The 13,052-nt window shown below is 46.9% G+C and overlaps 1 protein-coding gene across 5 annotated transcripts in view; it reads left to right on the forward strand.

The window, feature by feature from the left end:
• The first annotated feature begins 621 nt into the window (after positions 1-621).
• osbpl3b (oxysterol binding protein-like 3b) overlaps positions 622-13,052 on the forward strand; it is a 209,453-nt gene continuing 197,022 nt past the window's right edge. The window contains exon 1 of one of the 5 annotated variants that reach the window (XM_063069575.1): positions 622-709. Coding sequence is in view for 2 of the 5 variants with exons in the window: in XM_063069572.1 (XP_062925642.1) it covers positions 5,198-5,482 (285 nt within the window). In the remaining 3 variants the exon portion in view is untranslated. Of the gene's footprint in view, positions 710-4,984; positions 5,483-6,307; positions 6,750-13,052 lie in introns of those variants that run through there. The other 4 variants (XM_063069572.1, XM_063069573.1, XM_063069574.1 and 1 more) reach the window with 4 other exon arrangements.

The raw sequence follows: 13,052 nt of genomic DNA on the forward strand, positions 1-13,052 counted from the left end.
TCCCACTATTCCAGACATTTAGAAAGACAGGTGTGTAAAAAGGGCCCGGAGGATCATTGGGGACCCGAGTCACCCCGAACACAAACTGTTCCAACTGCTACCATCCAGGAAACAGCATCACAGCATAAAAGCCAGGACCACCAGGCTCCAGGACAGCTTCTTCCACCAGGCCATCAGACTGATTAATTCACACTGACACAACTGTATTCTATGCTATATTGACTGTCCTGTTGTACATACTATTTATTATAAGTTACTATAAATTGCACATTGCACATTTAGGCAGAGACGCAGCGTAAAGATTTTTACTCCTCGTGTATGTGAAGGATGTAAGTAATAAAGTCAATTCAATTCAATTTGTTTCTAAAGCAGAGTAACTATTACAGTCAGGGACTTTACATTGCACCTCACCTCATTGGTGTCTGCAATTGACTAAATTCTGGAGTGGCTCAAAGCCAAAAGAGACTCAGAGTGCCGGAGTTGAAGGCTTAAATAATTTACAGTGCTTTTACTGAAGGATGTGCCATGTCTTATCTATGTGTCATATCATAAATTCTCCCTTAATCAGTTATATTCCTGCAGAGGAGCCCAGGGGAAGCAAATATCAGCCTTCTGGAACTTGTTTGACATGCCTCGTCGCTGCTGAACTGATTAGGCGGAAGATCCACCCCACAGCAAACCAGTCCTGTGTCTGTAATGAGTGCTGTTGGTGAGTAATCAGCGAATTTCGTGACATATGCCTGTGATACTAAACCTGATTCTGATCACTTAGTAATCAGACAAAGTCTCAGCAAGATGAATTGCTCAGAGGAGGGCACAGCAACATAGCAAGCTAGTGCAATTATGACTGACCCCTGTCAGCCGCTGTCTGTAAGGAGTTTGTATACTCCCCCATGACTGTGGTCTTCCTCCCACATTCCAAAGACATATGGATTAGTAGGGTAATTGGTCACATGACCAGTACGGGCTCGATGGGCCGAAGGTGCCCGTTGGTGTGCTGAGTCTCTCCAACGTGGTTCCAGATTAAATCATCTCATTTTAATGCACGGGGAATCAAGGACATCGGTCTTCAGCTGTTAGCTCTCAGTGGATGCCTCTTCCTGCATAGTGCTTAATTAAGGGAACAACGCTACGCTCTGTGGCCATCCTGTGGTAATATTTGTTATCCAATAGAGAGGGAGGGAGCAATCAGAGAAGTAAGTGAATCTTGTGCGAGTTTGCAACATACATCGTGGGAGTTGTTATGGAATAGAAAGAATTCCATGTGGACGTTCCTCTGCGGGTATCTTCCATTTACCTGTTTTGGACTTAATGGGGCTAGGAATATTAATTATTTAGCACTGGCTCCCAGTGGATGCTCTGAAAACAACTACATGGCAGGAAGCCATTAGAAAGAAAAGACAGCAAGTGATAAATAAACACAAGAGATTCTGCAGATGCTGGAAATCCAGAGCAACACACACACACAAGGTGCTGGAGGAACTCAGCAAGTCAGGCAGCATCTATGCAGAGGAATAAACAGTCAATATTTCTAGCTAATATCCCTCATTCGGACCCTGACCGAATGGCCTCCGTCCAAACATCTTTTAACCCTGCATTCTCCTTGATATGTCGTTGCTGGGTCAGTTGTGGATGGATAATACTGGCTGCCTTTAGTCTTGCTATATTTTGCTAGCATATTGGAGCCAATATGTTTACAGTAGCATCTCCGTAAACAATAAACACAAGAGATTCTGCAGATGCTGGACATCCAGAGCAACACACACACCAGGTGCTGGAGGAACTCAGCAGGTCAGGCAGCATCTATGGCAGGGGTTCCCATTCTTGGGGTCCAAATGGTAGGGGTCCATGGCATGAAAAAAGGTTGGGAATGCCAGATCTAACGAAGAGGAATAAACAGTCAGCATTTCAAGCTGAGACCCTTCATTAGGAGTGAAACATTATCTGCTTATCCCTCTCCATAGATGCTGCCTGACCGGCTGAGTGATAAATGAGGCCGATGGGTGCCAGAGGTCAACAGGCAGACTCAGCACCGGTGGAAATGTGGTAAATTAGAGGTGATGATGGTTTCTGTCCTCTGCTGTTCAGGTGGACAGAACCTGCACAATCGTCCTCTGTAATCCACGGCCGCTGTAGTTATGGAAGGCAAGGAAATTAGTAACACACCTCGGCTTTGTCTTGCTGCTGATGTTTATGTGCAGCAGAACAATTCAGGACAGATAATGGTTTGCTGATTCGGCTGCAGGGGAGCGCAGTAGAGGAGGACGTTGAGAGTGCGGCTGCCTGACAAGTTTTGATTTATGTAATGGGAACTGAGGTAGCAATTGTGTCCACTCACACTTCTTGGTCTATAAAGAGGAAACAAGAGGATAAGTTGTAAAAATGGAAAGAGGGAGAGAAAACAGCATAATGTGAATTATTACTAAATAGAAAAGAAGAGTCAATAAGGATTTTACGAAGCTTTGCATGAGGCAAGATCTCATGGAGTCATACAGTCATAAAATAGTAAAGCCCAAAATCAGGCCCTTTGGCCCATCTCTTCTGTGCCAAACCATTTAAATTGTCTATTCTCATTGACCTGCACCAGATCATAGCCCTGCATACCCCTACAATCCAGGTACATAGAACATAGAAACATAGAAATTTACAGCACACAACAGACCCTTCAGCCTGCGATGTCTGAACCAATGCCAGACTGAGCTAAATGCCTACTGCCCGCACGTGATCCATTTTCCTCCATTTCATGCAGTTTCATGTGTCAATCTAAAATGCCGTTATTGCATCTGCTTCTACTATTGCCGCTGGTAGCCTTTCCTGGCTCCTTCCACTTTCTGCATAAAAAAACTTGTGCCACACATCTCATTTAAGTTTCCTACCCTGGGAAAAAAATTCTGACTGGGGACCTTATTTATGCCTTTAAACTTCTATCAGGTGTCCCCTCAGCCTTCAATACTCCAGAGAAAAGAATCCAAGATTGTGCAACCTCTCCTTAAGGCTCATGCCCTCTAAAGTATGAGCAATGTAATTTTTACAGTTTTCCACTTCCCTATTAATCTAATTTTACACTGATGTCTTATTGCATTTGTTAAAGGCTGCCCTTCCCACTTACTTTGGTCCTTTGTGTCCAAGCTACTGAGTATCCCCTCCTCTCCCTCTTTTATGCTCAGTGTCATTATTCATATGTGTGGTGGAGAGTATATTGACCGGCTACATTATAGGTTGGTATGGAAACACCAATACACTTGAATGGAAAATCCTACAAAAAGTAGTGGATATGGCCCAGTCCAACATGGGTAAAGCCCTCCCCACCATTGAGCACATCTACACGAAACACTGTCTCACAAAAGCAGCATCCATCGTCAGGGACCGCCACCACGCAGATCAAGCTCTCTTCTCACTGCTGCCATCAGAAAGACGGTACAGGAGCCTCAGGACTCACACCAGCAGGTTCAGGAACAGTTATCACCCCTCAATCATCAGGTTCTTGAAGCAAAGGGATAACTTCATTCAACTTCACTTGTCCAAATCATTGAAATGTTCCCGCAACCAAAGGACTCACTTTCAAGGACTCTTCATCTCATGATCTCAATATTTATTGCTTATTCATTGATTATTATTATTATTATTATTTCTTTTTTGTATTTGCACAGTTTGTTGCATTTGGCACTCTGGTTAAATTCCCAAGTTGGGCAGTCTTTCATTGATTCCATTATGATTATTTTATAGATCTGTTGAGAATGCCCACAAGAAAATGAATATCAGGGTTGTATATGGTGACATAAAAGTACCTTGATAATAGAATAATACTTAGAACATTTGAACTTTTTCATACTCTGTGGAACTATACTCAGTGACCATTTTACTAGGTACACCTGTACACCTGCTCATTAATGCAAATATCTAATCAGCCAATCAAGTGGCAGCAACTCAGTGCATAAAAGCATGCAGACATGCTCAAGAGGTTCAGTTCAAAATTAATATACATGATACTGGCATCTGTAGGAAGAGTACTTGTCGAGAAATGGTTCAGCATATAATGATTGAATGCAGTTCCTGTGAGATGCAAAAGAAACATCTAATTGCTAAACTGAGATCTTTGGAACAGACAAATTTTAACATGAAACGTTTATTAGGATGTCACTGCCATCGTAATGTACATAATTTGACTTTCTGAAAAGCATTAGACTTTTTGATATAAGTTGATTATTTTGGGAGGGTGGAATTAATGGGTATACTTCCTGTCTTTTTGCTCCCCCCTTCCAACTCAGTAGGTGGCGGTAACGCACCTTATGTGGGTCTGCCAGCAAGGCCATTAAACTTTACAAGATGAAGAGGTTCAGCTGATACTCAGAATGAACGCCAGGATGGGGTAGAAATGCAGTCAAGATGACTTTGACTGAGGAATAATTGCTGGTTCCAGACAGGGTGGTTTGAGTATCTCAGGAACTACTGATCTTCTGGGATTTTCATGCTCAACAACCTCAAGGGAGAATGGAGCGAAAACCAAAACAAAAAACACTTAGTAAGCGACAGTCTCGTGGGCGAAAATGCCTTGTTAATGAGCGAGATCAGAGGATAATGCCCAAACTGGTTTAAGCTGACAAGGAGGCGGCAGTAACTCAAATAACCTCGCGTAACAACAGTGGTGTGCGGAAGAGCACCTGTGAATACACCACACCTAGAACCTTGGAGTGGACGGGCTGCAGCAGCAAAAGACCACGGACATACACTCTGCGGCCACTTTATTAGGTACCGAGTGTACATCCTCAGCTCTCTTCCCCTTTCCCGGAAACACTTTAGCAAAACCCATTTCTTCCGACAAGCTCAAAGTCACTGTGCTATGATATTCCAGTCATATCAACACCTGTTTTCTATTTTTTCCATAAGATATCATAATGATTTTTTAAAAAAAATATGAAGTGTAAAGGTTGGCTTTGTAGTCTTCGGTCAGCGAAGTATCAGAGTCCGTGAATATCAGTCTATCTCTCTGCACTGTTTTATTTGCTGGGGAGGAAGAATTCGGTGGTTTAAATATATAACGTGCTGAGAGAGTTTGTCCAGCTAATCAGTGGATATTCACGGGCCATGACAGGCTTTAATCAACACTTGCAATTATCTTAACTACCTGCAGCAAGGCTGGCGTCAATTGCAGCCTCTGTGAATGAACACCCGTTACTGACATGGAGACGTCATTGAAATGCCGGAGAGGTGGGCGATTCTCTGCGCGCTGTTATCAGCGAACGCGTGCCCTGTGATTGGTGGCTGCCGGGTGCCTGGGGCTGTCGCATTGGCCCGCGTTCGCAAGTATATTGTGCTACTTTTCCTGATTGCCCCCGCCAGTTCTTCCCGAAGCCGGATTTCTTTCGCTTGGATTGCCCCCGTCTGCTTCTGCGGGACTGAGCCTTTTGCGGCAGGTTCTCTGGATGTCGAAGTGAGCGAGATCGCGACCGCGAGAGGAAGTGTCGGTTCCTGGGGCATCCAGGTAAGGGTGTGTGCGTGTGGCAAGATGCAGGAGGCTCTAGTCGGCTCTTCGAACTCGGGCTTGGCCCATTACTTCGTCTGCCTGCTCTGTTGTCCCTCACTGAGACTTGTAGAACGAGGCGAACTTTCTTCCAAATGTAGAGCCAGTTCCTCAGCAGCTTTCCCTAGTAAACACTCTCGAGTTTAGTGTCGAACATTTTAAAGTGTAAGAAATAATATTGACAATGTTACTGAGTTGCGATATTTAAAATATGGTTAACATAACTTTTAATGTTAACGTGTACTCATAGTTTTTCTTTCCCTCAGTAAGAAAAAACTGAGGTGTTTGAGTTGAAAACATAGCAAGGCGCTTGTCCCAAACCGCAGAGATCTAGCCATGCAAACACGAGGAATTCTGCAGATGCTGGAAATTCAAGCAACACTCATCAAAGTTGCTGGTGAACGCAGCAGGCCAGGCAGCATCTCTAGGAAGAGGTACAGTCGACGTTTCGGGCCGAGACCCTTCGTCAGGACTAACGTTAGTCCTGACGAAGGGTCTCGGCCCAAAACGTCGACTGTACCTCTTCCTAGAGATGCTGCCTGGTCTGCTGCGTTCACCAGCAACTTTGTGTGTTGCTTGAAATCCATGTTGTACGTTTCAATAACTTTGAAAATAGACCGAAAGTGAACGGTGTTGGTCTCTGGTGAAGGGAACGACTGACTGGTACATGCAATAGAATCTTAAACATGGTTTGAAATAACAAGCGGAGGGGATGTTTTTCTTTTTGGCGTGAGGAGCTAGGAATCCCTTTTCTGACTGCAGTGCAGAGTGCGTGATGTAGTTATTGTGAATAGAAGATTTCAATGTCTAAGCAAAGTTTGGATAGATAGATATAAGGAGATTAAGGGTAGGGAGGGCTATGGTCCCGGTGCAGTTCCATGGGAGTAGGCAGGTTAAATGGTTCGGACTAGATGGGCCGAAGGGTTTGTTTCTGTGCTATGACTCTAAGACACATAGTTGACATGGTGAAGGCTGCTTGAGGATTTTTCCGTCGAGCATTACATTATTTAGGTTAAGAAACGCAGTATGCTAACTTGTTGAGTTCGTGGGACATTGTCGGGGCGTGTATTTACTGCGTCTGAATGTAATACGACGATAATTACTGGGCGGCTTCGGAGGTAAACTCCCGAATGAAGGGTGGTGTCGGGAAAGCCGTCTGGTATGATTTCAACTTCAGGCATGATTAAACAACGCCTCGGTGCAAATTAAGCAAATGGTGGACCGTCAGGTATTCAGAGTCCTTGCTTCGGATTATATTTTATGGGAGTAATACGAAGAATGGTGGAGGAACGCAGAAGGTCACAGCATCAGTGGAAAGGAATAAACAAACAGTCGACGTTTCGGGCCGAGACCCGACATCAGTACTGTGTGTGGAGAAGTGTGAGGGAGTGTTATAAGAGAAATGTATTTGATCGGTGTAGTCATTTAGGAATGCATGCTGCTCCGATCTGGGTCTGTTATCTGGTCACTTTAGCGTCCAAAGTGCTTCGCAGAAGCATATGGACAACGAATTTCAAGTCAGGAATATAAAAAAAGATGGGAAGTGAAATGTATGGTCATATTGTAATGGGAAAGAGAGGCGGCTAAGTGTTCGGGCAGTTAATGGGAAACCCAGCAAGTTGATAGCTTTGCTGTTAAATGGAGGAGCGCGTTAGCTTTCACCGCTCTCCTCGGAGACATGCCAAATAGATTATAGGTGATAACTGTTTAGCATTTGAAATCAGTACTTGTAACTTAAGTCCAAAAACAACACTTATTTCATTTTCTCACTGCCTTTGTCGGTGTCAGCGGTGACATCAGCATTCATTTCCGTTGGCTATTGGAAAAGTTGATGTTAAACGACTGCATTGACGTCCTGCTGGCGAAGGTATTTGTAAACTCGGAAGTTCCACGATTTAAAGCTACCACGGGTGAAATAAGCTGCATACTGTTCTGACTTTGGATGGTTCATACCTCGGGGAGGGACTTGTAGTGCGATCACGCGAGTCGGGTGAAATGTTCTCCCACGGAATTACTCCCTAAACGGAGAGCGCCTGCGCATGGCTTTTTGGAACGCGGGAGGCTGATGCCAGATCGGATTCGGGGGTCAAGTGACTTGGCAGGCCGGACGATTGCGGAACCTTTCATTGCTGCAGCCTTCCCCCACCTTCACTGCCATCGTCATCTCCCACCAGAACCACCCATGAGGTCGTGGGTGAATCGCTCTCTCTTTGGATTCTTCCCCCTTGGCCTTACCGCCATGTGTGACCCCACCAGGAGCTAAACTCCAGCTGTATCCGTCTCGGGAACTCAAAGTGACGGTCCTCGGAGAAGGGAATTTGTATATCGTGGTATCCATGTGTGTGACTCTTATAAAGATATAGATCAGCTTTATTTGTAGTATAAAATTCTTGGGCACATGTATATAACTAGGGTACCCAAAGCTTTTGCACAGTACTGTGGTAATTTTATGTATTGCACTGTACTGCTGCCACGCGCGCACACAGACAAAAACACATTTCATTGCGTATGTGAGTGATGGTAAACCTGATTCTGATAGCAAAATCGGGGTTGTTATCACCGGCATGTGATGTGAAATTTGTTAAATTAGCAGCAGCAGTTCAATGCAATACGTCTAGTAGAGAGAGAAAAAATAAAATAAAACATAATAATTACGTATTCATAATCAATTACGTATTTTGAATAGATTATTTAAAAATGTGCAAAAACAGAAATACTGTATATTTTAAAGTGTGAGGTAGTGTCCAAAGCTTCAAAGTCCATTCAGGAATCGGATGGCAGAGGGGAAGAAGCTGTTCCTGAATCGCTGAGTGTGTGCCTTCAGGCTTCTGTACCTCCTTCCTGATGGTAACAGTGAGAAAAGGGCATGCCCGGGTGCTGGAGGTCCTTAATAATGGACGCTGCCTTTCTGAGACACCGCTCTTCAAAGATGTCCTCGTACCCAAGATGGAGCTGACTAGATTTACAACCTTCTGCAGCCTCTTTCGGTCCTGTGCAGTAGCCCCTCCACAGCCCGTCCAAATGCTCTCCACGGTACAGCTATAGAAGTTTTTGAGTGTATTTGTTGACATGCCAAATCGCTTCAAACTCCCAATGAAGTATAGCTGCTGTCTCGCCTTCTTTATAACTATCAATATGTTGGGAACATACATCAAAGTTGCTGGTGAACGCAGCAGGCCAAGCAGCATCTATAGGAAGAGGTGCAGTCGACGGTTCAGGCCGAGACCCTTCGTCAGGACTAACTGAAGGAAGAGTGAGTAAGGGATTTGAAAGTTGGAGGGGGAGGGGGAGATCCAAAATGATAGGAGAAGACAGGAGGGGGAGGGATAGAGCCGAGAGCTGGACGGGTGATAGGCAAAAGGGGATACGAGAGGATCATGGGACAGGAGGTCCGGGAAGAAAGACAAGGGGGGGTGACCCAGAGGATGGGCAAGAAGTATATTCAGAGGGACAGAGGGAGAAAAAGGAGAGTGAGAGAAAGAATGTGTGCATAAAAATGAGTAACAGATGGGGTACGAGGGGGAGGTGGGGCCTTAGCAGAAGTTAGAGAAGTCGATGTTCATGCCATCAGGTTGGAGGCTACCCAGACGGAATATAAGGTGTTGTTCCTCCAACCTGAGTGTGGCTTCATCTTTACAGTAGAGGAGGCCGTGGATAGACATGTCAGAATGGGATGTGGAATTAAAATGTGTGGCCACTGGGAGATCCTGCTTTCTCTGGCGGACAGAGCATAGATGTTCAGCAAAGCGGTCTCCCAGCCTGCGTCGGGTCTCACCAATATATAAAAGGCCACATCGGGAGCACCGGACGCAGTATTTCACCCCAGTTGACTCACAGGTGAAGTGATGCCTCACCTGGAAGGACTGTTTGGGGCCCTGAATGGTGGTAAGGGAGGAAGTGTAAGGGCATGTGTAGCACTTGTTCCGCTTACACGGATAAGTGCCAGGAGGGAGATCAGTGGGGAGGGATGGGGGGGACGAATGGACAAGGGAGTTGTGTAGGGAGCGATTCCTGCGGAATGCGGGGGGGGGGAGGGAAAGATGTGCTTAGTGGTGGGATCCCGTTGGAGGTGGTGGAAGTTACGGAGAATAATATGTTGGACCCGGATGCTGGTGGGGTGATAGGTGAGGACCAGGGGAACCCTATTCCTAGTGGGGTGGTGGGAGGATGGAGTGAGAGCAGATGTACGTGAAATGGGGGAGATGCGTTTAAGAGCAGAGTTGATAGTGGAGGAAGGGAAGCCCCTTTTAAAAAACGAAGACATCTCCCTCGTCCTAGAATGAAAAGTTTCATCCTGAGAGCAGATGCGGCGGAGACGGAGGAATTGCGAGAAGGGGATGGCGTTTTTGCAAGAGACAGGGTGAGAAGAGGAATAGTCCATATAGCTGTGAGAGTCAGTAGGCTTATAGTAGACATCAGTGGATAAGCTGTCTCCAGAGACAGAAAGCTCTAGAAAGGGGAGGGAGGTGTCGGAAATGGACCAGGTAAACTTGAGGGCAGGGTGAAAGTTGGAGGCAAAGTTAATAAAGTCAACGAGTTCTGCATGCGTGCAGGAAGCAGCGCCAATGCAGTCGTCGATGTAGCGAAGGAAAAGTGGGGGACAGATACCAGAATAGGCACGGAACATAGATTGTTCCACAAACCCAACAAAAAGGCAGGCATAGCTAGGACCCATACGGGTGCCCATAGCTACACCTTTAGTTTGGAGGAAATGGGAGGAGCCAAAGGAGAAATTATTAAGAGTAAGGACTAATTCTGCTAGACGGAGCAGAGTGGTGGTAGAGGGAAACTGATTAGGTCTGGAATCCAAAAAGAAGCGTAGAGCTTTGAGACCTTCCTGATGGGGGATGGAAGTATATAAGGACTGGACATCCATGGTGAAAATAAAGCGGTGGGGGCCAGGGAACTTAAAATCATCGAAAAGTTTAAGAGCGTGAGAAGTGTCACGAACATAGGTCGGAAGGGATTGAACAAGGGGTGATAAAACAGTGTCGAGCTATGCAGAAATGAGTTCGGTGGGGCAGGAGCAAGCTGAGACAATAGGTCGGCCAGGACAGGCAGGTTTGTGGATCTTGGGTAGGAGGTAGAAACGGGAAGTGCGGGGTGTGGGAACTATAAGGTTGGTAGCAGTGGATGGGAGATCCCCTGAGCGGATAAAGTCGGTGATGGTGTGGGAGTCAATGGCCTGGTGCTCCTTAGTGGGGTCACGATCGAGGGGTAAATACGAGGAGGTATCCGCAAGTTGTCGCTGTGCCTCGGCAAGGTAGAGGTCAGTACGCCAGACTACAACAGCACCCCCTTTATCAGCGGGTTTAATAATAAGGTTAGGATTAGTGCGGAGGGAGTGGAGAGCAGAGCGTTCCGAAGGAGTGAAGTTGGAATGGGGACAAGGTGCGGTGAAGTCGAGACGGTTGATGTCCCGTCGGCAGTTAGCAATAAAGAGATCCAGAGCAGGCAGAAGACCAGAGCGGGATGTCCATGAAGAAGAGGAGGGTTGAAAACGGGAGAAGGGGTCATCGGTGGGGGTGGAAGAGTCCTTGCCGAAGAAGTAGGCTCGGAGAAGGAGACGGCGGAAGATCAATGGCAGGTGCTGCAATCTGAAGTTCATGCCTGTTCTCAGTAAGGGCCTCACGTTTGTCCCCCTTCGCCCACACCTCAGCGAGTTCCGTGTTTTCCACGATGCGGAACTTTTCTTCCGCCGTCTCCGTCTCCGAGCCTACTTCTTCGGCAAGGACTCTTCCACCCCCACCGATGACCCCTTCTCCCGTCTTCAACCCTCCTCTTCTTCATGGACACCCCGCTCTGGTCTTCTGCCTGCTCTGGATCTCTTTATTGCTAACTGCCGACGGGACATCAACCGTCTCGACTTCACCGCACCTTGTCCCCATTCCAACCTCACTCCTTCGGAACGCTCTGCTCTCCACTCCCTCCGCACTAATCCTAACCTTATTATTAAACCCGCTGATAAAGGGGGTGCTGTTGTAGTCTGGCGTACTGACCTCTACCTTGCTGAGGCACAGCGACAACTCGCGGATACCTCCTCTTATTTACCCTTCGATCGTGACCCCACTAAGGAGCACCAGGCCATCGTCTCCCACACCATCACCGACTTTATCCGCTCAGGGGATCTTCCATCCACTGCTACCAACCTTATAGTTCCCACACCCCGCACTTCCCGTTTCTACCTCCTACCCAAGATCCACAAACCTGCCTGTCCTGGCCGACCTATTGTCTCAGCTTGCTCCTGCCCCACCGAACTCATTTCTGCATAGCTCGACACTGTTTTATCACCCCTTGTTCAATCCCTTCCGACCTATGTTCGTGACACTTCTCATGCTCTTAAACTTTTCGATGATTTTAAGTTCCCTGGCCCCCACCGCTTTATTTTCACCATGGATGTCCAGTCCTTATATACTTCCATCCCCCATCAGGAAGGTCTCAAAGCTCTACGCTTCTTTTTGGATTCCAGACCTAATCAGTTCCCCTCTACCACCACTCTGCTCCGTCTAGCGGAATTACTCCTTACTCTTAATAATTTCTCCTTTGGCTCCGCCCATTTCCTCCAAACTAAAGGTGTAGCTATGGGCACCCGTATGGGTCCTAGCTATGCCTGCCTTTTTGTTGGGTTTGTGGAACAATCTATGTTCCGTGCCTATTCTGGTATCTGTCCCCCACTTTTCCTTCGCTACATCGACGACTGCATTGGCGCTGCTTCCTGCACGCATGCAGAACTCGTTGACTTTATTAACTTTGCCTCCAACTTTCACCCTGCCCTCAAGTTTACCTGGTCCATTTCCGACACCTCCCTCCCCTTTCTAGAGCTTTCTGTCTCTGTCTCTGGAGACAGCTTATCCACTGATATCTACTATAAGCCTACTGACTCTCACAGCTATCTGGACTATTCCTCTTCTCACCCTGTCTCTTGCAAAAACGCCATCCCCTTCTCGCAATTCCTCCGTCTCCGCCGCATCTGCTCTCAGGATGAGGCTTTTCATTCTAGGACGAGGGAGATGTCTTCATTTTTTAAAGAAAGGGGCTTCCCTTCCTCCACTATCAACTCTGCTCTTAAACACATCTCCCCCATTTCACGTACATCTACTCTCACTCCATCCTCCCACCACCCCACTAGGAATAGGGTTCCCCTGGTCCTCACCTACCACCCCACCAGCCTCGGGTCCAACATATTATTCTCCGTAACTTCCACCACCTCCAACGGGATCCCACCACTAAGCACATCTTTCCCTCCCCCCCCTCTCTGCATTCCGCAGGGATCGCTCCCTACACAACTCCCTTGTCCATTCGTCCCCCCCCCATCCCTCCCCACTGATCTCCCTCCTGGCACTTATCCGTGTAAGCGGAACAAGTGCTACACATGCCCTTACACTTCCTCCCTTACCACCATTCAGGGCCCCAAACAGTCCTTCCAGGTGAAGCATCACTTCACCTGTGAGTCGACTGGGGTGAAATACTGCATCCAGTGCTCCCGATGTGGCCTTTTATATTTTGGTGAGACCCGACGCAGACTGGGAGA

This window comes from Mobula hypostoma, chromosome 17, assembly GCF_963921235.1.
Source record: "Mobula hypostoma chromosome 17, sMobHyp1.1, whole genome shotgun sequence".
Taxonomy (NCBI): domain Eukaryota; kingdom Metazoa; phylum Chordata; class Chondrichthyes; order Myliobatiformes; family Myliobatidae; genus Mobula; species Mobula hypostoma.